Here is a 23,040-nt window from a genome sequence, read left to right as displayed (position 1 = left end):
AAGTTGTGATCCAGGATTTCCATCGATCTGCTACTCAAAGGTGTAGATTGAAACCTTTTCGGTTGGCCTAGGTTACGTCCTTCCCTAACAGTTTCAGTTTCCTCGTTTAGGAGGTTTTCTGGTGGAGCAGGCTTGTCTCGGGATGGTAATTGTTCGACAGGCTCGGTCGGTAGAACAGTCTCCGACTGACTTCTGTTCTTTTTGTCCTCTTCGTTTTCCAGACGAATTTCTGTGATAGAGAACATGACAAAGTTCGAGATCAGCCAACGGTGATTTTACCTTTGGTCGAAACGGGAAAAACATTCAAGGAATGTATTTTTCTGTGCGGGAACTGTGTTCCAGACTTGTATGTACGGTGTATCCCTTATAGACTTACCGCTAATATAAATGTATGGTTTGTCCTTCACAAGCTCACCGCTGATTTTCAATGCACGGTCTGTCTTTTACAGGCTCAACGCCGATTTCAGTGTACGGTATGTCCAAAAAAAGACGCACCGTCAATAAAATCAATAATAATTTTCACCAGAAATTACCTTTAGTTTCTGCCCAGCTCGTCTGGGGCTGGGGAGATTGACGAACCATTACAGAATCGCAGTCGTGGTCGCTTAATGGATTCTAGCCTTGGTTAGTGTAGATACCCAGTTATTCATGGATACGCCGCAATTTCTTAAAGAGTCGGCTGGTTTCCTCCTAATCTTCTTCAGTGCTTCTTTTCCTTTTCTTTTATTTACCCATCCTAGTAGGTTTTTCGATGTAAACAGCGAAAACTTGGTATGAACTTGAGAGCACTTTTTGAAACGTGTGACATACAGCGCACAAAGAGACGTTGTGAAGACCATAGCGCAGTAAAACAGACAAGCCGCCCTGTTTTCACCTTGGCTCTAAAACTGTGACGGCACCTAGCGTTGAGTGGCGGCACTACATGTTATTCATGAGAACAAGGCTTGAAGTATAATTCGAGACTTGACACTTTTAAATCCAATTTGACTGTATTGGTTAATAGTGCAACAGCAACCGCTCCTCCTCCTTCGTCGTCTGTACCAAGTTTTGGAATGAGTTTTCGAATTGGTTTTCATCCTCATTCAGTAGTCGCGCAATTCATAATGGTAAGAAGACGCAGCACTCATTTTTCAGGTGTGCAGAATTATGCGAAAGTTGATGCGTCTTTGAATTTAATTTGACCATATTGGCCACCTAGATACTTCAACAGCAACCACTCCTCCTCCATCGCTTGTACCAAGTTTTGAAATTGGTTCTCGTCCTCGTTCAGTAGTCGCACAATCCGTGCTGGTGAGAAGACACTGCACTCATTGTTCGTTCATACTCCCAACTTTATTAATTTTAGTGAAATCCATTTTTTGAATCTTTTGTCGTTATTGCTATATTTTTGACAAATTTAAACGTTCCAACTTCTTTGTCACCATGTTCAACTCCGCTTTTGATTGATAACTACTTTCAACTCACGAATATTGTTTAAAAACACTCAACTTCGCTCTCGTTATTCTGCTTTGTTTGAAGTTCTGTTCATGAGAGGTGGACGATCAATGGAAGACTGACGTTCTAGTGTGAAATTCCGAATTTTATAGATGTTATTCTCCCACCAAAACGTACAACCTTTTAGAAATTTCTGGAAGCCTTATAAGCTACAGAAAAAACGTCTGTGGAACTTTCCAGAATTCAACTGCGCATCGATATCAGTTGCCCACAGGCCGCTCAACGTTAATTCGAAGCTCGTCGGATGATTCCGTGAATTGTTTGTCAGTCTAAATTTATTCGAGGTCAAAGGGGGTTATTTTCATGGCTCCAGAACCTTCCAGAATTCAACGTCGCACCGAAATCCTTTGGCCACAAATCGCTCAACGTCAAGTTGAAACACGTCTGATAGTTCCCAGAATTGTTTGTCAGCCTAAATTCAGTCAAAGCCAAAGCGAGTCTCTCTAACGGCTCCGGAACCTTCGATAATTCAACGTCACACCGAAAGCATTTGGCCACAGGCACCTTCAACATCAAGTCGAAACTCGTCGAACGATTCCAAGAATTGTTTGTCAGCCCAAATTCCAAGAATTCGTTCGAGGTTATTGCACGAGCCTCCTAACATCGTGGCTCTCTATCGTCGAAGAATCTTATCGACGCTGGCATCTTGAGAATCTTCTGGAAGCTCAACTTGACACGTGCGAGTATTTGTGGTCGAACGTCTGAGGGTTAGCGATTGCATTCAGTAATGCAGTTTCTCGATTCGGCTTGATGAGCACGGTAAGGCAGAGCGCAACTTTCTGGTATGGGTAAGATCTATGGTAACAGTTAGGTAATTTGGAGGATTCCTTTTACCGACAATCAATAATCAGACAATAAAAACAATGATAACGGCGCTGACGTAGAGAGCATTTCATCTGACGAGGATGAGGGTAACCTTCAAGGGTTTGCGTCGCAAGAGAGCTTTGCCGGTAAAGTAGGTGTTCCTACGCAGAATTCTCCTGCTCCTTCACTCATATTAGCCCAATTCAAAAGTACCAATTTTCAAATGAATATTGCTGCCAGAGTCAAGTCGGAAACAAAGTCCTATATGTAGTACAGAAATGAAAGTCGGCTTTATTCCCTTATGAATAAGGTTTTCTTGACCTCGGTAATGATTGAGTAAATATTATTCTTGGATATGAAGATCAGTACAAAAGCAAAATGAATAAATAAAATTTTTATTGTGTTCACGTTTCAGCCCGAATGAGGGCCCTCCTCAGAACGATTATATTTAAGGAACATCTGTCACGAAAAGAAAATGATGTAATACAAGTTGATTTTTAAAAATTGATATGTAAGAGGCTTATGTGATAAGCAAGGCTAATTGTGCTGATACAATTAAAAGAAAATGACCTGTTAATGACATGGAACTTTCAATTCCGGAGAAAAAAACATGTAGAAGTCAATAAATAAATAGTAGAATACACAAAAAGAACTAAAAATATTCTTTCAAAAAAATGTATACTGCGATGCGAAACTTCCAAGCATACATCTTGGTTGGTAAAATTGATTAAAATTACAAAAACGACATTTGTTAACCTAGCTCCAATTTGAACACGTGAGTCGTCCAGAGTGTAGTGAAAGGAGAAAAATTCAATCATCAGAAGCAGCACAGACAATGAGCCAACGGGTTAAATAGATGTGAGAATATGTTCGGAAGGTAAAATCAAAAGTGTTACGTCCAACGTATTGCTGCGGCATACCTTTTTCAAAATCACAATATAACTACGACCCTTAACACGTGGAGTGTATCCCAAAATTCCGTTTCAACGCTGTGACAAAAGCTATAGCCATAAATAACATTAAAATATCGTTTTGCCTAAGCCGGCGAGTTCCACGCCTCCTGGCAAAAGTCACGTAGAGACCAACAGTTGTCCCTGGCATCAGGTTCAACTTTGTTTCTTTTAACTGGTACCAAGAACTGAAATAAGGGACTGGTGAATTAGCATCGGTAGCGCTCAGCCTGGAAATGTTCCTCTTTTTAAGTCAAAACAATAACCGATAATTAGGATAAACCATTAACTTGGAACCTCGAAATTAAAATAGATTATCTGTTAAGATATGTGGATGAATGCGTGAGAATTATCTTAAGATACCTCTGATCAACATCTTACACGTGTAAGCGACGAGATTGAGAATCGCCGGAACACCGCCGAAGAACGCGAAGAAACGTCGACCGTGTAGATTTGGTCACCAGGAGGTCGCCCTCGCACTTCATTGGCTAATTACTATTGTAACTTATTGCAACTGCAGCTCCTTGGACCCTCAGGCCCAAGCAGCCATATCTTTCGTCTGTCAAGTTGCGAAGTGCGTGGACGTCAACCCGTATTAGCCCTTCTTGAGCAATAATAGCGTTCGGAAAATCTTAGTTGTGACCGGCCTAAAGTCTCGCGCTAATTCGTCAAATTCGAGCATTCAGTTATTCTGTTAGCTGCAAAAGACTCACTTTCTTCTACGTTTCCATCTTTTCTGTGCTTTACTATTTCTTATACCTTCGAGAATAGACATTTTTATTATATTCCGTTTTCCTCAAATTCAACCAAGTTTGGCCCAGATTCAATCCGGATCTGGTAATATTAAGCATTTACTTTAATAATCAAGAACTTCATAACTTTCGTAAAATAATCATTTGAATAATAATAATTCAAACCATCTCATATCAAAACCGCGAGCGAAACATTCAGACATTTATTGTTCGGCCCCACTTTATAATCATTATAAATTATGTACCAACTGTATGTTGATTTAAATTTAAGATAATCTGAGAAGAGAGATACAATATCAAATGTTCACGACCAGCTAGTTATAAGCGTCGTTCAGGATAGATGTTCTTGGTATCAAATTAATGATATTTAGAATCGAATAACACACAATTTGCTCAAACACGCGAACGGTCAAATTTAGTGATTCTGCAGCCTCTCTGCATTTGAATGTAAATTCGTCCGTCGGTATGGAATGTTGTATAAACTCAACTACTTTATAAATTGTTACTTTTGGCTTCTACGTCATTATCGTCATTCATTGTTACCAAACATTTCAATCACCGAATCGTTATAGAATATACTTTATCTTTCACCAGGTAAATCATTTCAAACCATTTATTTTTGAACGACGACCTTTTCCCATTTTCATTGTTACAAATTAGCCCCAACAATTTGAACAAGCCTCACAGACCTGTATAGGACTAGGCAACAACGTACCCACATTACCTGCTTATCAAGAGGTAAGTCTTTCTGAGTTTTAATTTTTATTCGTTGTCGTTATGTGGAAGTATCTTTGATTATTCATTAATCATTAACTACCACCGCTCAGCACACGCTCACCCCCACGTAACAAGAGCAAGCTCAGTCGGTAATTAATAGTTATGGTTGATGTATCACAGAGGTGTAAATAGCGCTCAGATGTTCAATATCTTGTCTTTGATTGACCGCGTTGGAATGTGCAACAATGTTGCACATTTCTAACAACAATATTTTGTAACTAAAGGGTTCAACGTCTAAAATGCTGGCTTGAGCATAATTCAAAGTATGATCAAAATCGATTGCGTGTCTAGTCAGCGCTTTATAATTATCATCAAGCTCATGGATGTTTCGCTTATGTTAAATTATTCTCGTATGTAACTGCCGACTTGATTGACCTATGTATGACATGTTGCATTAGTTGCAAGGAATTTTGTGGACTACACAAGAGCGCTTATCCAAGGATAGCAGATCTTTGCCAGAGTCAAACACAAACGATAAATCACGTGCATTTTTTCCGACAAATTGGATATTTTATTTAGAGAAAATTCTATTGAGAGACTAGAAAAGGCCGGTTTCATCCTTCCTTCAGCTAAACCAACTTCCTCAACCTTTGAAAAACGGATTGTGAACCTTAGTAGTACAGAATTACCTAATAATGTTGTTGACGTGTTAAAAATGGGACCAAAATATGGTATCCCTTTTGAGCCTAAAGGTATTCCAACCAAATAACTCATATCTGATTTCGAATGCAATATCTCTTTTATTTCTCCTGACTATGTGCTGACAGTTCACGATGAGAGAAAACGATAAAAACTGACTGACTATCGAAATAAGCTTGCATTTTATATACCAATATCCCCACCACAATTTTCCGCCAAACAAGTCTCGACACGCATTTTGTGGGAAAATTTTTAATGAATCTTCCTTGTTCCACACTGATTTATTGAACCCACCACCACCATGTTTATTGTCGGCACCACTTCAAAAACCTCAATTGTTAGAATATTTTTCATGAGCCTAACGTTCTCACATCAACTGATTTATTGACAAAATCACTTCCCAGCGCTATGATTTTTTTTCTAGCAAACAAGGCTCGATGGAAATTTCGTGGAAAGATTGAGAAAATAGCTATGATGGGTATAAATATCTATTCGAAGCATACAACCGCCATTTTTCAGATAATATGTTTTCCAACCACCAGCCTCTATAAAGTGGCTATCTCACGGCAGTCATTGGAAACATAACGATGGAACAATGATGGATCGATAAAGTGTGGAAGACACCACCTGCGGCAAACTTATGATAATGCTCTTGTCAGTAAAAGCAACTGTCGCTAAGGCTAGATGTAGCACCATCTTACGGCGGACATTTGAAACAAAACAGCCTAGGCCGGTAAAACAGTGGCGGTGGTGTCATCTATGGTAGCGCTTCTGTCTGATGAAGGTGGCGCCTTCTATGGTAAATACTTCCAACGGTAAGAAAATTTGTGCCATTCAACGTTAAAATTCAAAACGTCCGTTTATGTGACTGCAAAAATTCAAAATGCCTTCCCATCCATTGCCACAAAATTCGAACTGCCCGCTCGCAAAAATTCCGAATGGACGCTCATCCAACAGCACAAAATCACACTATAGCACTCTCTGTCAGTAAAATCGACCGGTAATATAGGTGGCGCCATCTACGCTGGTGCTCTTGTCAGTAACACCTTCGTTAGTGCTCACTCCACGCAGGTGACTTATTAACTGTCAGTAATGCAGGAATTGAGGGTGCCCCGGTTGGTACGCCACCGTAGTGGTCCAGAACTCTTGCATCTTATCTAGTCAATTATTATTTTCTACAAAAGAATCTCCTTCTCTTATGTCTTCCGTAATATCCTAGACAATCCAAGTAACCAAATCCAAGTAAATAAAATTGTTCTGAGGAGGGCCCCCACCAGGGCCGAAACGTTAACACGATAAAAAGTGTTTTGTTTTGTGACCTTCATATCCAAGAATAACTTTAATCAACAAATATCCAAGGTCAAGATAAATCTTCTTCTTCTTAATCCAAGTAACCTTTCGCTCGACAGACATAATATGGGTCAGCTCTAAAGTATATCAAACAATATTTCTTTCTCTATCTTAACTCATCTTAACATATCAGGTAACGCTTGCCATTTTATTTCAGGTAACATTTATCTTCATACTTATCACAATAGTAAGTACACGCTTTCTCTTTATATTTATCCAAGTACATAATCATAAAATTTCTGTGACTTTTCTCATTTCTGGCGCTTCTAATATTTATCTTTTCTTGTTCTTTAGATTTGTTACTCGGTTCTTGACCTTTTGTTCTTCAATATTGATATCTGTTTCTTCTGCAGGTACAGTATTTTCGTTCAAGTCATCATTAGTACGTGACTTCATTTGTATTAGTCTCTATACTACTTAAACTTTTGTTATCAGATTTTCTTTCATTATCTTCTGTCAAGTCTTTCCCTTGCCAAATTCGTAACTGGCTGACATGAGCTGTTTACTCAAATGATTTTTAATTTGTATAACCCAACTTTTGAATACGATATGTATTATTTGGTAGTATTTGCACTATGACGATCGGTTTTTGAAACTTATATTGTAGATGAGTTGATATACCGATCGCAATAGGATTTATGTTCACAAAAACTATGGGGTCATTCCATGTCAAATCGACCAATGGTTGTACTCGACCGCTTTTGTTTGGGATGAAATTTGGTCAGAAGTTTTCATTCATCATATAAAGAAGTTCTGCCAAAGGGAAAAAAAATATTTCTTTTCAAAAGTTATGCAACTTTTAAAATTCCACTATTTTTCCTGTTTTTTAAACTTATGTTTCAAAGATCTCAAGAACTATCATAATTACTCCAATGATCTGAGCTAAGTTTTCAAGGGGATACTCGAAGCTACCAAAAAAAAATTTTTTTGAAAAAATTTTTCAAAAAATCGTTTTTTTGCAGAATTTTGAAATTTACAACAGTGTAAAAATCGATGACCGCCATTAAATTTTTCGCTTCAATTTTTTTCTGGAGTACCTCTAACTGATCTCAAATGATCCTGACATTTTTGAGACGGGGTTTTTTATTGTTTCAAAAGATGTAAATTTTTGAATTTTGAAAAAAAAAAAATTTTCTTCGGCACTGACTGAATAAAACAATGATAAATTCACTTGTAATTTTCAATTTCAAGGCACAAAAATTTATTTCAAGGCAATAGAGTATATGAAAAAATAATTAATATGTCGTTTAAATTCATTTGGTGATTAAATGTACATTTGTATCAGTCAAGAAGTGACACACTCTACCATCTACATGTTTGCTACTAAAATTTTTCTACTAGATATTCACTATGAAACTTTCCAGAGGTTTCTCTTATCTCTATGGTGGCCGTACTTCTAGAATTCACGCAGTTTGATGTTTATATAAGAATATAAGGACATAAGGATATATTTATACAAGGATATGAACAACAAACTGCGTGAATTCTAGAAGTACGGATACCATAGAGATAATAGAGACCGCTGGAAAGTTTCACAGTAAATATCTAGTATGAAAATTTTAGTAGCAAACATGTGGATGGCAGAGTGTGTCACTTTTTAACTGATACAAATGTACATTTAATTACCAAATGAATTTAAACGACATATTGATTATTTTTTCATATACTTTATTGCCTTAAAATAAATTTTTGTGCCTTAAAATTGAAAATTACAAGTGCATTTATCATTGTTTTATTCAGTCAATGCCAAAGAAAAAAATTTTGTTTTTCAAGATTCAAAAATTTTTATCTTTTGAAAGAAAGAAAAACCCATCTCACAAGTTTTAGGATCTTTTGAGATCAGTTACAGGTACTCCAGAAAAATATTGGAGTGAAAAATTTAATGGCGGTCATCGATTCTTACAATGTTGTAAATTTCAAAATTCTGCAAAAAAAAACGATTTTTTGAAAAAAAATTTCAAAGAAAATTTTTTTTTTTTGGTAGCTTCGAGTATCCCCTTGAAAATCTAGCTCAGATCATCGTAGTAATCATAATAGTTTTCGAGATCTTTGAAGCATAAGTTTAAAAAACAGGAGAAATAGTGAGATGTTAAAAATTGCATAACTTTTGAAAAAAAAATTTTTAATTTTTTTCCTTTGGCAGAACTTCTTTATTTGATGAATAAAAACTTCTGACTAAATTTTATCCAAAACAAAAGGGGTCGAGTACAACCATTGGTCGATTTAACATGGAATAGCTCTATATCTATTACGTTACAGTAAACATACTCAAATCACTTGATGTCGTAATGTTGTTGATAGTTTTCATTTTCTAACGTCAGTTCTCCAATTCTACCTTCTTCATCATGTGGTAAGTAACCCCATAAAGCGTTCAAAGGGTGTTTGTTTCGTTGCTTTACTTGGAGTTGAATTTAGATCTGTTTCAATCTCATTAGTATCTACATCTCAACCACTCTTTCGTTTTTATAACAAATCACAACGTATGACGAGTATCGTTTGATTTTAAGTCTCGACAAGACCATTCGCTTGCGGGTGTCCACTAGAATTTAGCATATGCTTGATTTTATACTTCGCCCAAAATTCCGCAAACTTCTTGAAGGTGAAAAACGATTCTTTATCAGTCATAAGTTTATACGGCGCTCTAAATATGTTTATAAGCTCTTCAAGTCTTTCGATGATAAGTGAACGATTTCAAACGGTCGTCTATCTGGTGGGATTGTATGAAATTCTCTTTCCCCTTCGCCCATCTTTCGTTTTGCCAATACACATTCTAAACAACTTCTTATGTGTACACGCACATAACTTTTCATCTTTGGGAAGTAGTGATATACTCGCATTCTTTACAATGTCTTATATACTCCAAAATGAGAGAACAAGTCGCGATATCCAATGACAAGTCCTTTTCCAAATGCCTTAAGAATAACTAAGCACTCTCGACTAGAACCATTAATATACACTTCTCGGTATAGCAAAGCATTTCTCAATTTATAATTAGCCACTTCACAGCTCTTCCCTCTAGTTCTCTTTTTGTCCAGCTTCTGCAGAATTCTAACCGTTTTCGCGGTGATGCCCTCGTCAGAATATTGGGATATCAAAACTTCGTCTTACGTAGTTGCAATTGTAAGAACTTGTCACTCAGAGCTATCGGAAGGTCCTTCAATCGGAGTCCGAGACAACGCATCCACGTGCTGCATTTTTGTTCCCGGTGATGTTGAATTTCAAAATCAAACTCAGTCAGTGAACTTACCATCTAGCAATTTGCGGTTGTTCAGTCTTCCACGCGTTGATATGAATGCGACATTCACAATTGCTGATGATTACAAATTTAATGCTAATGAGTAATGAACGTCATCCATCTAGCACCCACGTAATGACCGTAAGTTCTAATTTACTCCAATAATAATTAGCTTCTGCCTCGACGTTCTTTTAATAATGGCATATATTAATCTCAATGTTATGTCTTTAGCCATTTGGAATAGCATTGCTGCGATTCCTTGGGCTAAAGGATTAGTGTGTAACTCAGTTCTCTCTGCTTTCGTATCGTACATCTGTAGTGTTGGCTTAGCTGTCAATATCGTTATAATCTTTCTAAACGCATTATCCTCAGCGTTATTCCATTCAAGCGGAATCGTCTATTTCGCGCACTCAAAGGATCTGTTGACTCCAAAAACTTGTGCACAAACTTTCTAAAAAAATTTCGCCAAACGAATAAACCTGCGTACGGCATGTACGTTTACCGGCGAGGGAAACTGTTCTATCGCTAACACCTTTCACCGATTCGAAACCCTAAAAAATCTATGCACCTCAGACTGAACTCACATTTCTTCAAGTTTAAGCTTATTCCGGCATTCTTGAGTAAATCTAACACAAATATCATGTGCCCCATTAAATCTTCCGAATCTTTTTCTAAGATACATGTATCGTTGAAGTACGTCACCGCAATTTTCTTTTTATGCGCAGCTTGTAATGCCATTTTCATCGCTTTCTAAACTTAAGAGGCTGCTCCTACCGAACCCAACAGTGATCTCGTAAGTTCTTCTGTTTGATCTTCTGTAATAAAATCAGTCTTCTCCCTTGCTTCCTTCTAAAATCGTACTTGTAAATATGCCTGAGCCAAATCAACGGTTATAAACGTTGCGCCTTTGGACAGTACAGCTTGAAATTCATCAACCTTCTATAATCGACTACCATCCTCAGAGTGCCATCCTTTTGACGAAATATAAAAGCTGGACTCGTATAAAGCAACTCAGTCTCAGTGATAATACCAGCTTTCTTCCCTCCCATACTATATCATCCAGATCTGCTCTGTCTTTTGAATTGAGTTTATAGAGTCTAGAAGCTACTGGCTTACCCTCCTTTACTTGTATATCCATCTTAATGAGATTTGCACATCCCAATTCCTTTTTACTTTTTCCTACATTCGTTCAAAATGTCGACCAACTGCTGCTTTTGGTCAATTTTATATTTTCGCCTACGTTAATGTTGCGTGAATTTACTTTTTCGATTCTAGGTTCTAACTCGTGTATTTGCTCTACCGACAGGATCGATTCTCCTAATTCTTTGCCTTTTTCACTGTTACATCGTGATTTCCATAATTTCCAACTGGTAGATCTATTTCGCCTGTCGACATTCTAACGTTTTGAAAAATTCATTTACTCGGCTTTTAAAAAATTGTCAGCGTTAACATGAGGTTTTTCAGAACTGTGTTCTAAATCCTTGAACACTCTTGGGTTTATCTGCACGAATTCTAAATCGTGACCTAACCTAGTGTAACTTACCTCTAACGCTTCAGCAAAATTCCGGTAACTGGTTTGGGTCTCATTTGGCACCACTGCACCGTAACTTCGTGGCACTAACTATATGTAAGTCCGTCCTCGCGACTCCCTGCGTTCCACGCGCGTCCGACGCTGCCATCTTGACTACGCCACATCTCTTCTAGAATTTTCGTTCTTGCACGAGGGGCTCATGCCTCTCACTACAATTTTTGTTCGGTTTTCGTCACAACACGCCCGAATTACGTCACACTTTTTCAGTCGTTCCGATTTTTTCATCGCATTCTTTGTTGTTATCCCACTTCTGAATTGTCAGCGGTGGTTTTTATCGGAAACGGGTGTGAAAATGATGAAACCTAAAAGTTGATTTCTGAATATTATAACATTTGTTATCATTCAAGCAAACGCTGATTATTAATATGAAGGTATTATAGACGAACCAACGCATTCACCCTGATCGAATTTAATGAATTTCGTGGCAAAGCACCTACGACAATACTTGTCCGTTCCTATACTTTTGCTCAATTGCTACTCTCTATCTCTCTGTCGATATCGATAGTACTTGTGACAAATTTCAGCCTCAGAATGAAGTAAAATTCTTCGAATAATACGCTGACTTGAGTATCAAATATATAAAGAATAGGAGTGTTTTTACACACGCAATGTAAACAAAGCGCGCATACTCAAAACATTCATGCTCTTTCCCGTCAATTTCCGATTACCCGGCGAATAAGTGACGGGTTACATGCAAATATATCTGTTGTTGTTATTTATCATTGTCTTTCATTAGGACTATTTACGTTATTCGATTGTTCGACAGGAAATCCTAATATGCTTTCATTTTCTGTTGATAAAAACGCAGGTGTGATCAATGTGAAGCTTTTTCTTGTCGATGCGAAAAAGCTCAATATCAGGAAGCTCATGACGAACATATTGAAAATAAGAAGATCGCTCGAAAATTAATGAAAGATGATGAAGAAAAGGCTAAAGACAATAGGAAACTATGTGTAGCAAATTTTGACTTGCAAAAGGTCCTCACAGCCCCACGAGCAGAATTTTTTTCATTTCTCTATACGAGTAAATTATCCGTCTGGAATTTCACAATATACGATATGGCGACACATATTGGTATTTATAATGTTCGGAATGAAAGCATTGGCTGCCGAGGCGTGAATGAAATAGCTTCATATTTGAGAAAATTCGTTATTGAGAAGGTGAACAATGGCACCCGCGAATTTATTTTTTATATTGACAACTGTGGTTGCCAGAACGAAAATAAGATTGCTTTTATAATGTATATTACGATGCGCAGAGAATTAGGAGTAAAGATTACTTACAGATATTACAAATTACTTTCAAATAAAATCGGAAGCAGTTTCAGCCTGTTACCTGAATCAGAAATTATTATCTTTTGTGAGAGTCAGATAGTCAAGCTAGTACGGTGACAGGAGAGACGCGGTGTTTGGGACGACGATGATGTGGGGGACGGCATTCGTGGTAACGTGGGAAAGAATTCGACGATAAAACGCCGTACGAATAACAGAGTGTCTGAGGAGTCATAGTTTGTCTTTCTCTTTGCCCGGTCATATGAATTAAAGTGAAAAAATACATTCAAGAAAACGAACATTACGAAACAGACTTCGATGACGACAGACAGAACAAAAATTGGATGAACGTGAAGAACCAAAGGTGGCCGGATACTTGAGAAATTGGAATAGACTCATGCAGCACGCATGAATGAGAAGATAACCAAGACATTTTCACGTGAATATTTTGTGCGTGTGAAGTGTATTCTGAATCTTGCGAATGAATGGATGGATGAATGAATGACTTTTTAATGATTTCTATTTACCATTTTATTTATACACCTTTGATTTATTTATGACCGTTTTATTTATACATCTTTGATTTATTTATTACCGTTTTATTTATACAACTTCAATTTATTTATTCGTTGTTTTAATCTTGAGAGTGAATGGCTGGATGAATGAGTTTTTTTTGTTTTAAATAATTTATTTTTACATCCCTAATTTATTCATTTATTTAGTACGAACAAAAGTGTCTCATAGTTAAACGTGCTCATGACTTGTATTCAGATTGACGATTTGCTATCGAAAATATAAAAGTCGATAGTTCGTTCATCGTAGCTATCGATCGTAATAAAATAAAATAAACGGATCGTCACATTAAAGCAAATCGTCACACTTTCTAATAAAGAACTGGTTGATGACATATTGACAGCAATATTCAGTAAGTTTCTGTGATGATACATTATTATTATTATACGACAAATTTCGTTCACAATAATTATTCATTCTTGATCGGTAATACAATGAATTGTTTCGAGATTTTTGGAAGTGGGCCATACACAGTATGACGGTAATACTGTGTACGCCGGAATCGGAAATCATTGCAGGAATAAATTGACTTTTTCATAGCAGCAATAGTGTATACTTATGTCCGAAGCAAAGACAGGCAATCCTTGTTTGGTACATAAAATCGAACAGTGTGAAATATTTGATTTCGCGAATTCATCAAGCATATTAGTAGTGTATATACGAAAGTTCTAACCGAAAAATGGCAGCGCTCCCCCTGAACCCCCCCCCCCCCCCCTAGTTCCCTCCTAGCTTCTCCCTCGCTCCCCCCTCGTTCCCCCCTGAACCCGCGGTGCTCACCCCTAGCTCCCCCCTGAACCCGCGGCGTTCCCTTCTCGCTCCACCCTGCCCATTTGTTCGTTTTCGCAATTTGCCGCAAGATCACTATTTTCATAAGATTTGACACACGCATACATGAACACGTACACACGCACGCACAATGAAACAATAATTCCTGTCGAGACTTGTTTTCCGCCGAACGTCAGGAACGTAAGTATTCGGAACAATGGATCTGGGATCCAATTTTTTTTGTACGTGCACCACTGGTCACCTGCATTTCGGTGACCGATTCTTATCGCATGCTTGGGAAACTATACATTGGTACTCTACCCGCAGCATTTGCACGGATTTTTATACTAAGGAGGGCATCGATCGTAGGCGGCGGCGCGTCCGCGGCGAAGAGTAGGGGGGTAGGGTGAAAACCTGTTACAACACGCTTTTAGGCAAGATGCAGCTGCGGAAGCGGGTGACTTCAAACGAGCAATAGACCCTGAATATTTAGGGATGGCGGGAGGGGGACTGCGGACCCCGTCGCCTCTGACGTCATTTTTAACTTGAATTGCATCATCTCTGCGAAACCGGGAAAGCAATGAACCCCAGAAACAGAATTGGGCAGCAGAAATTACTTTCGTCATTTCATTACCCGTAAATTACAATTACTGTGAATAACTGTAATATTTAGTAACTAATGACAATTGCGGGAAATAATTATAAATTTTGATTTATCAATTACAGTTAGTATAAACAATTGTAATTTTATAATTATCAACTACAATCACTCGAAATAATTGTAATTTTTTTGTTGTCAATTAAAATGACTTGAAAAAATTGTAATTTTTTTGCTACTAATTACAATTACTTGGAACAATTGTAATTTTTCTGTTATCCATTACAATTAATGAAAATGATTATGTTTTTTTTTCAAATTTCAATTGTTTTTCATAATTTATTTAAACAAATTACCTTTGGAAACGTAATGTCGAATTCTCAACATAATTTCAAATTCCGAAAACATCGGGAACTTCATGGAGCTTACATATTCACATTGACTGGTCAAGCAAATTATTTTAACAAATTAATTTTTCAAAGTAATGTGAAATCCTCGATCAGCTACCCAAAAAACTTTGGTAACTGTTGGAATATTGTGTATTAAGAAGTTCCCGCTAGAAAGCAAAAAGTCTGTTGTAGTTAAGGAAGGGGTGCCACCAGTGGCATGAGATATAATCCACTGTTACGACCTTTCTTTTTCTATGTTTTTGTTTATTTTTCTTTTTCTTTTGTGGGCTCTTGAGAGGCAGTACTCTCAATGCCGTGTAACGGACATCATCATAACCAAAACCTCTCCTCTAACCACTATTCAAATTATTTCATTTAATCAATAGAAATACTGTTATTTGTGTTTATCCAATTAAAAACAATAGAAGTGCACCTTTATTATCCTGAATAATAAAAAATCCCTACAGGTTATGGGCCCAGGAACGATTCCACTGTGCGAATCGAATAATAAAGTTGTCGTATACGGTATAGACTTTCGGTGTGTTTAACTTTTATTCGTTGAAATGGCAGACAAAGAAGTGTCAAATCTAACCAAATTCGATGGTACGAACTTTGCTGTGTGGAAGTTCGGCGTGTCTTTTTTGCTAGACTCGAAAGACTTGATGCAGTTTGCTGATGGTACGGATGACGAACCAGACAAAGCTACAAAACTGAAAGAGTGGAAAGAGTGGAAAAAGGGTTGGTCAAAGACAGCGGTGATCCTACTCGGCTTAGTGGAACAGTCGTTACATATAAATTTGATTAATTGTGACAGTCCGAAGAAAATCTGGGACAAGCTGCACGCACTGTATTGTGACACAAGTGAGGATGCGAAACAGCGTTATTGGCAAGATTTCTATGAGTTCCGCGTCAACGATGGTCAGGCAGTCGTAACTCAGATTGAAAAGTTCGAAACAATCTGTAAAAAGTTGAAGGATGCAGACGACAAGCCGTCTGAATCCGCTATGATGTCTAAGCTCCTCAGCAGTCTACCTACAAAATTCTCAGCATTCACGATGGCATGGGAATGCACCCCTAAAGCAGAGCGAAAAAAGGAGAATTTGATTGCGAGGATAGTTCGTGAAGAAAAGCGACTCACCGACACGGAAGAAAATGAGTCATCACTTGCGCTACAAGTGAAAGCTTCACAGATAAAGCTCGATGAAAAATCGAAGCCGTCGACCAGCGGTCAGAAGAGGCTGAAGAAGAAATTAAGTGCGAAGAAAATCGAAGCTCTAAAGAATAAGTACCCGTGTACTTATTGTCATGAAACAGGACATTGGTATCGCGAGTGCAACAAACGGTTGGCAAACGAAAAAAGTGATGGTATGAATTCGGGTCAGGGAAAGGCGTATCTCAGTGATATCTCGGTTCTTTTCTCCGAAACGACGGAAGGCGATGAGTCTGTGTGGCTGGCAGATTCGGGTGCTAGCATGCACATGACCTTCCGGAGTGAACTTTTTCGTGAACTCGGTCCCGCGACAACAGTGCGTTTCGTGAAAATCGCGAGTGACAAAACGTTACCGGTCGCCGGTATCGGAACAATTGATATTCAAGTGAGCGCGAACAATAAACTGTATGACAGACAGCTGTCGAACGTTCTTTTAGTGCTCGATTTGAAACGAAATTTATTCTCAGTGGGAGCAATAAATGATAGACAATTCTCGTTTCATTGCTATCGTGATCGGTGTGAAGTTCGAGAGAGCGATGGTACTGTTTCCGCGGAAGGTGTTCGCTATGGGAAGCTATTCCGTATGCTTTTCGCAATGAAAGCTCCAGCGAACGCGAATGTGGCCGAGACACAATCGCTACAGCTGTGGCACAACAGACTCGGCCACATCAATGTCAAGGCTATCAAGGAGACCGAAGAACGCGGTGCTGCAAACGGGATGAAAATCGTCAACAAGGCTGATGAATTCTTCTGCGAAGCATGTGTCTTGGGTAAGCAGCCTGAAGTTTCACATCCATCGAGCGAACGAGAGAAAATTACAAAGCCTGGAGAAATGATACACTCCGATGTATGCGGTCCGATAAACGTAGAATCGCCGCTTGGGTCGAGATACTTTGTACTTTTCAAAGACGACCGTACTGGATTCCGAAATGTTTACTTCATGCGGCACAAAGCAGAGGTCTTCGATAGACTCAAGGACTATGTAGCTTTAGTCTCAAAGCAAACTGGCAATAGTGTGAAAACCTTGAAGTCTGACAATGGGAAAGAGTATCTCTCAAATCAGCTTAAAGATTTCTTACAAAAGAAAGGCATTGTCCATGAGTTATCGACGCCGTACGTTCTTGAACAAAACGGCCGTGCTGAGCGTGAAATGCGAACGCTAGTCGAAAGTGCGAGATCGATGTTGATTGCGAAGGATCTTCCTAAGGAACTGTGGGCGGAAGCTGTTAGTACGGCATCGTACGTTCTAAACAGAACGATTTGTAAACAGATCGACGGAATGACAGCCTACGAGAGGTGGTTTCAACGCAAGCTAGAAATCAAACACATACGCGTGTTTGGAAGTGATGCCTACGTAAGTGTGCCAAAACAAAAACGTAAGAAGCTGGATCCGAAAAGTAAAAGGATGACCTTCGTTGGCTACGAAGGAGAATCGAAGAATTATCGATTGTGGGACGCTAAAACCCGAAAAATAACAGTAAGCTGCAACGTCAAATTCAATGAAACCACATCAGTCAAGGATAAGTTGGAAGCTGTACGAAAACAAAATGACCACATAGTTATCGAAGATGACAGTGATTCTGAGGCTGAAGAGGATGAAGAAGACATCGGTGAGCCCGAAGAACAGCCTCAACTACCGGAAGTAATCGAAGTTGAACCTGAGGTGGATAATCAGAGATCGGGGAGAACACGGTTGCGTGATAGGAACCTGATCAGAAAAACTAGCCGCTTAGTTGACGAGATCGCACTCGTTGCTGATGCAGTGCCAGAGACATACGAAAGTGCAATTGCAAGTGATGAAGCTGATGAGTGGAAGAGTGCGATGTGTGAAGAAGTGGCGGCGCTTCGCGAAAACGAGACTTGGACACTAGAAAAGCTCCCGGTTGGGCAACGCGCGATCGGGTGTAAGTGGGTGTATACAAGAAAGACTGATTCGGAAGGCAATACCAAGCGACTCAAAGCTAGACTCGTAGCAAAAGGCTTTGCACAACGAGAAGGTATTGACTATTTCGAGACTTTTTCGCCAGTGGTCCGCTATAAATCGATAAGAATGCTCCTTGCCATAGCCGCAGCAAAGGATATGGAAGTAGTGCAGTTCGATGTAAAAACGGCGTTTCTTCATGGAGAATTAGAAGAAACTATTTACATGGAGCAGCCCCGTGAATTTGAAGATGAAGAGAAGGCTGGTGTAGTTTGCAGACTACATAAAAGCCTATACGGACTCAAGCAATCTCCACGCTGCTGGAATTCAAAATTTGTCTTATTTCTGAAGCAGTTCAATTTTGGTCTAACAGAAAGTGACCACTGCGTATTTTCCGGTAATGTAAGAGGAGCAAAAGTGTATCTGGCACTTTATGTGGACGATGGTCTACTACTATCATCATCGAAACCAGCAATAACAGTAGTACTGAGAAACTTGGAACAGCACTTCAAGATAACCATAGAAGATGGCAAGCAGTTTATCGGTCTCGAAATTGATTGTGATCGAAAGAACAGGACAATAAAAATTGGACAGAAGGTGTACATACAGAAAATTCTCAAGAAATTTCGAATGGAAGAAGCCAATCCGTCAACTGTCCCCGCTGAACCAGGCTTGCATCTGAGTCAAGAGCAGAGCCCTAGAAATGAGGAGGAGAATAAGAATATACAGAGCATTCCATATCGTGAAGCAATTGGCTCCCTCCTGTTTGCTGCGAGAGTGAGCCGTCCCGATATAGAATACGCGGTCAACCAAGCTAGCCAATTCCTATCGAATTATGGGCAAGAACATTGGCTAGCAGTTAAGAAAATCTTCCGGTACCTGAAGGGAACCCTGGATTATGGGATTGTCTACGGAAGCAGTGGGAGTAACCTTGAACCTACTGGATTTACTGACGCAGACTATGCTGGATGTGTGGATACGCGAAAGTCAACGAACGGTTTCGTGTTTTTACTTACGGTGATGCGATTTCATGGTCTAGCCAACGACAACGAGTCGTAGCGCTTTCGACTACAGAGGCAGAGTATATCGCTCTCGCACACGGTACCAAAGATGCGATATGGTTACGCAGAATTTTAGGAGAAATAGGCTTTAAGAGTGATACTATACCTATGTACGTTGATAATCGATCTGCGATCGACTTAGCAAAAAATCCAGAGTACTATAAGAAAACTAAACATATAGATGTTCGGTTTCATTTTGTACGCAACGTAAATGAGCGTGGTGAAATATCTGTAAGACACGTAGAAAGTAAAGAGCAACTTGCAGACATTTTTACTAAACCATTGTCGAAACAACAGTTTGAGTACATAAGAGAGAGACTGAGTATTGTACGCCAGTCTTAATAAGTGGGAGTGTTGGAATATTGTGTATTAAGAAGTTCCCGCTAGAAAGCAAAAAGTCTGTTGTAGTTAAGGAAGGGGTGCCACCAGTGGCATGAGATATAATCCACTGTTACGACCTTTCTTTTTCTATGTTTTTGTTTATTTTTCTTTTTCTTTTGTGGGCTCTTGAGAGGCAGTACTCTCAATGCCGTGTAACGGACATCATCATAACCAAAACCTCTCCTCTAACCACTATTCAAATTATTTCATTTAATCAATAGAAATACTGTTATTTGTGTTTATCCAATTAAAAACAATAGAAGTGCACCTTTATTATCCTGAATAATAAAAAATCCCTACAGCCCATTCACATATTGACTGTAAAAGACTCGTTCCGATCACACCATTTGAATACTCCAAAAACGGAGTAAATCTATTTGTCTATTTGTTATTATTTCACAGGAATAACGTTAGAGAAAAAAATTCAATTGGACCACATCGTGTGGTTTACAATTACACAGAAGAATTTTAATGATGTCTGATTTAATTACAATCACTGAGGATAATTGGAATGATTTCTGATTAAATTCCAATCACTGAAAGTAATTTTGATAAACTTTGATTATATTCAAATTACTCAATGTAATTTTAATGAAATCCAATTCAATTACAATTACTGGAAATAATTTCGATGGACTCTGAGTCAATTAAAATTATCAAAAGTAATTTCACTGAACTCCGATTCAATTATTATTACTGAAAATAATTTCAATAGAATTCGATGTCATTAAAAATTATCCTTAGTGATTTGTAATTGTTAATTTTTTATGACAATTTTGCCCAGCACTGCCCAGAAAGTTAGGAATGGCGGGATGGGTAAAGGGTGAACCCAGTCGTCTCTGACGTCATTTTACCCTCCGAGATGCGCAGAACGCGGTGCGCACCGCATCTCTGACGTCATTTTTCCCTCCGAAATGCGCAGAACGCAGTGTGCACTGAATATCTTCATCATCCGCATCAAAGTCATGGCCACCGAAGCGTACATGGGACTTGCCGAGCAGATGGAGGGGACGTACAATTTGCTGAGAGAGCAACGACCCGGAGAAGAGGATGACGCTGTCATCAATCATTGGACTGATATTCAAATTGCGAATATCTAAGTTCTGCGCGATATTTCTATGCTACGAAAAAAGACTGATGGTGTAAAAATACGCATCCAACATACTATCGCACTCCTACAATCTAGGGTGACAAAGATCAAGCAGTTGCAGCAGCACCCAGTGGTGACGGGTAGAAATATTGGTACCCCTGCGGGTGTACAGTGTGGCGACGTCGACAGCGCGTTTGCCAGCAGGATGCGCACCGGCGATATCACCGACCTGGGTCATAAAAATTTGGACGCCTTTCTGGACGATGTGCAGCGCGACGTCACCGAGAAGTTGGAGCTGGTACTGCGCGAGGAGGGAAATGTGAAGGTCAACCTCATATTATCATGCAAATTCGAAAATGTCAAACATGAAGAGATCTCCACCGAAGTTAAGGGCTTCAATACATCCAACGTGGCGATTCTTCTCCCATCGATCGATATAGATAGCTGGTTTACACGTGCATGGGGTGATCTGCTAGCGAAGGTGGAAGATTTCGAACAACGCGATTCCGGCTGGAGTATGATTGAGATCCTCAACATCGCTGTAAACATCAACCGCTATCAGCCTCTCGCCGCGGGTGAGCTTCAACATTCATCGAACTGCCCAAGAATTTTCAGCGAAAGAGAGCGGTGGTGAACCTCAGGAACGAGGACGAAAGATATGTTCTCTGGTCCGTCACAGCAGCCCACCACCCAGTCAACACACACACCGATAGGACTCGGGACTCGCCATTATCGTAGATATACAGGGTGTCCCTAAATTGCCTCCCACGGACTAGCCAGCATAATACCTCGTTAAAATCCAACCGAGAATTTCTTTTCCGGAAGATCGTCCGACGCATAGTTTTTGAATTATAAGCGATAGCGCTAGGCCAATCAGAGTGCACCATTTCATCTAGATTTGCCGCCACGGAAATTGCTGTTTTGTTCGTCTGGGTGAATTATTATTATTTGTTTACGAATTAAATATCGGCACCTCCCCTCTTTCGCTGCTGTACCCCTTATGCTTGAGGATGCGCTTCTGTTTACACACACAAGTGTGCGCCCATGGATGTGCGGCCGGCAGCGTATGCCGCGGCAACAATACCGAGGTCAGCGCTCGAGAAGGGGTACAACAGGGAGAGAGGGGAGGTGCCGATATTTAATTCGTAAACGAATAATAATAATTCACCCAGACGAACAAAACAGCAATATCCGTGGCGGCAAATCTAGATGAAATGGTGCACTCTGATTGGCCTAGCGCTATCGCTTATAATTCAAAAACTATGCGTCGGACGATCTTCCGGAAAAGAAATTCTCGGTTGGATTTTAACGAGGTATTATGCTGGCTAGTCCGTGGGAGGCAATTTAGGGACACCCTGTATTGAGGAGTTTGACTGCACAGGTATCAATTTTCCCGCTACTCTGCGCGATGTGAAAAAGTTTGAAAAATCAAATAATTTGCGAATCAATGTATACGGGGTGGAATCTGAAACCTTTTCAGCCCATGCAAGAGCTAAGAAAAGTGTCATCGTGCCAATTTATTTGAGTGATCATTTGAGTACCGCGAACATTGACACGATTCATCTGCTAGTGGTTGAGAGTAATCCGGAAGACGATATGACTGGCGAGTTTGCACCGAGATTCCACTTTGCTTGGATTGAAGATCTTTCGCGATTGGCGAGCAAACAATTGTCTGATCATAATGGTCAGCTGTTTTTATGTGACAGATGCTTGTGTCACTTTACCGTGAAACACACCTACGACAACCATCGACAAGATTGCATTATGTTAAATAAAGTGCGCATGGAGTTTCCCGAGTCTAAAGATTTATCATTTTCAAATTTTCAAAACAAAGGTACCGTTCCGTTTGTCGTTTACGCCGATCTCGAATGTATATTAGAGTCTGTACCGGTTGATGAATTCCAGAATCATGTTTCAAACCGTAAAACACATGAATTTCAAAAGCATGTCCCGCACAGTGTAGCGTACTATGTACATTGCGCGTACGATGAGACTTTATCGGAGGTCCACGGTAAACGCGGTGCCGATTGGATAGATTGGTTCATGCAGCAGCTTAAAGATTTATCGATTCAATTAGAGTCACGCATCGAAAACATGATTCCGATGGAGTCTCTCACCCAAGTGCAACGCGATCGTCACATGCGCGCAAAGAATTGTTATATTTACGAAAAGCCGTTTACCCCTGAGGA

General features: G+C 39.4%; 1 protein-coding gene across 5 annotated transcripts in view; it reads right to left on the bottom strand.

The window, feature by feature from the left end:
• Positions 1 to 23,040, bottom strand: part of Calx (sodium/calcium exchanger 3) — a 1,242,927-nt gene that overhangs the window by 289,729 nt on the left and 930,158 nt on the right. Inside the window, exon 7 of one of the 5 annotated variants that reach the window (XM_069136772.1) lies at positions 11,831 to 11,894. The exons of the other annotated variants lie outside the window; for them this stretch is intronic. Within the exon in view, the coding sequence (XP_068992873.1) occupies positions 11,851 to 11,894 (44 nt within the window). The 3' untranslated portion in view covers positions 11,831 to 11,850. Of the gene's footprint in view, positions 1 to 11,830; positions 11,895 to 23,040 lie in introns of those variants that run through there. 5 annotated transcript variants of the gene reach the window in all.

The sequence above is a fragment of the Neodiprion pinetum genome, chromosome 5 (assembly GCF_021155775.2).
Source record: "Neodiprion pinetum isolate iyNeoPine1 chromosome 5, iyNeoPine1.2, whole genome shotgun sequence".
NCBI classification, from domain to species: Eukaryota; Metazoa; Arthropoda; class Insecta; order Hymenoptera; family Diprionidae; genus Neodiprion; species Neodiprion pinetum.
This window is presented reverse-complemented; position numbering and strand designations above follow the sequence as displayed.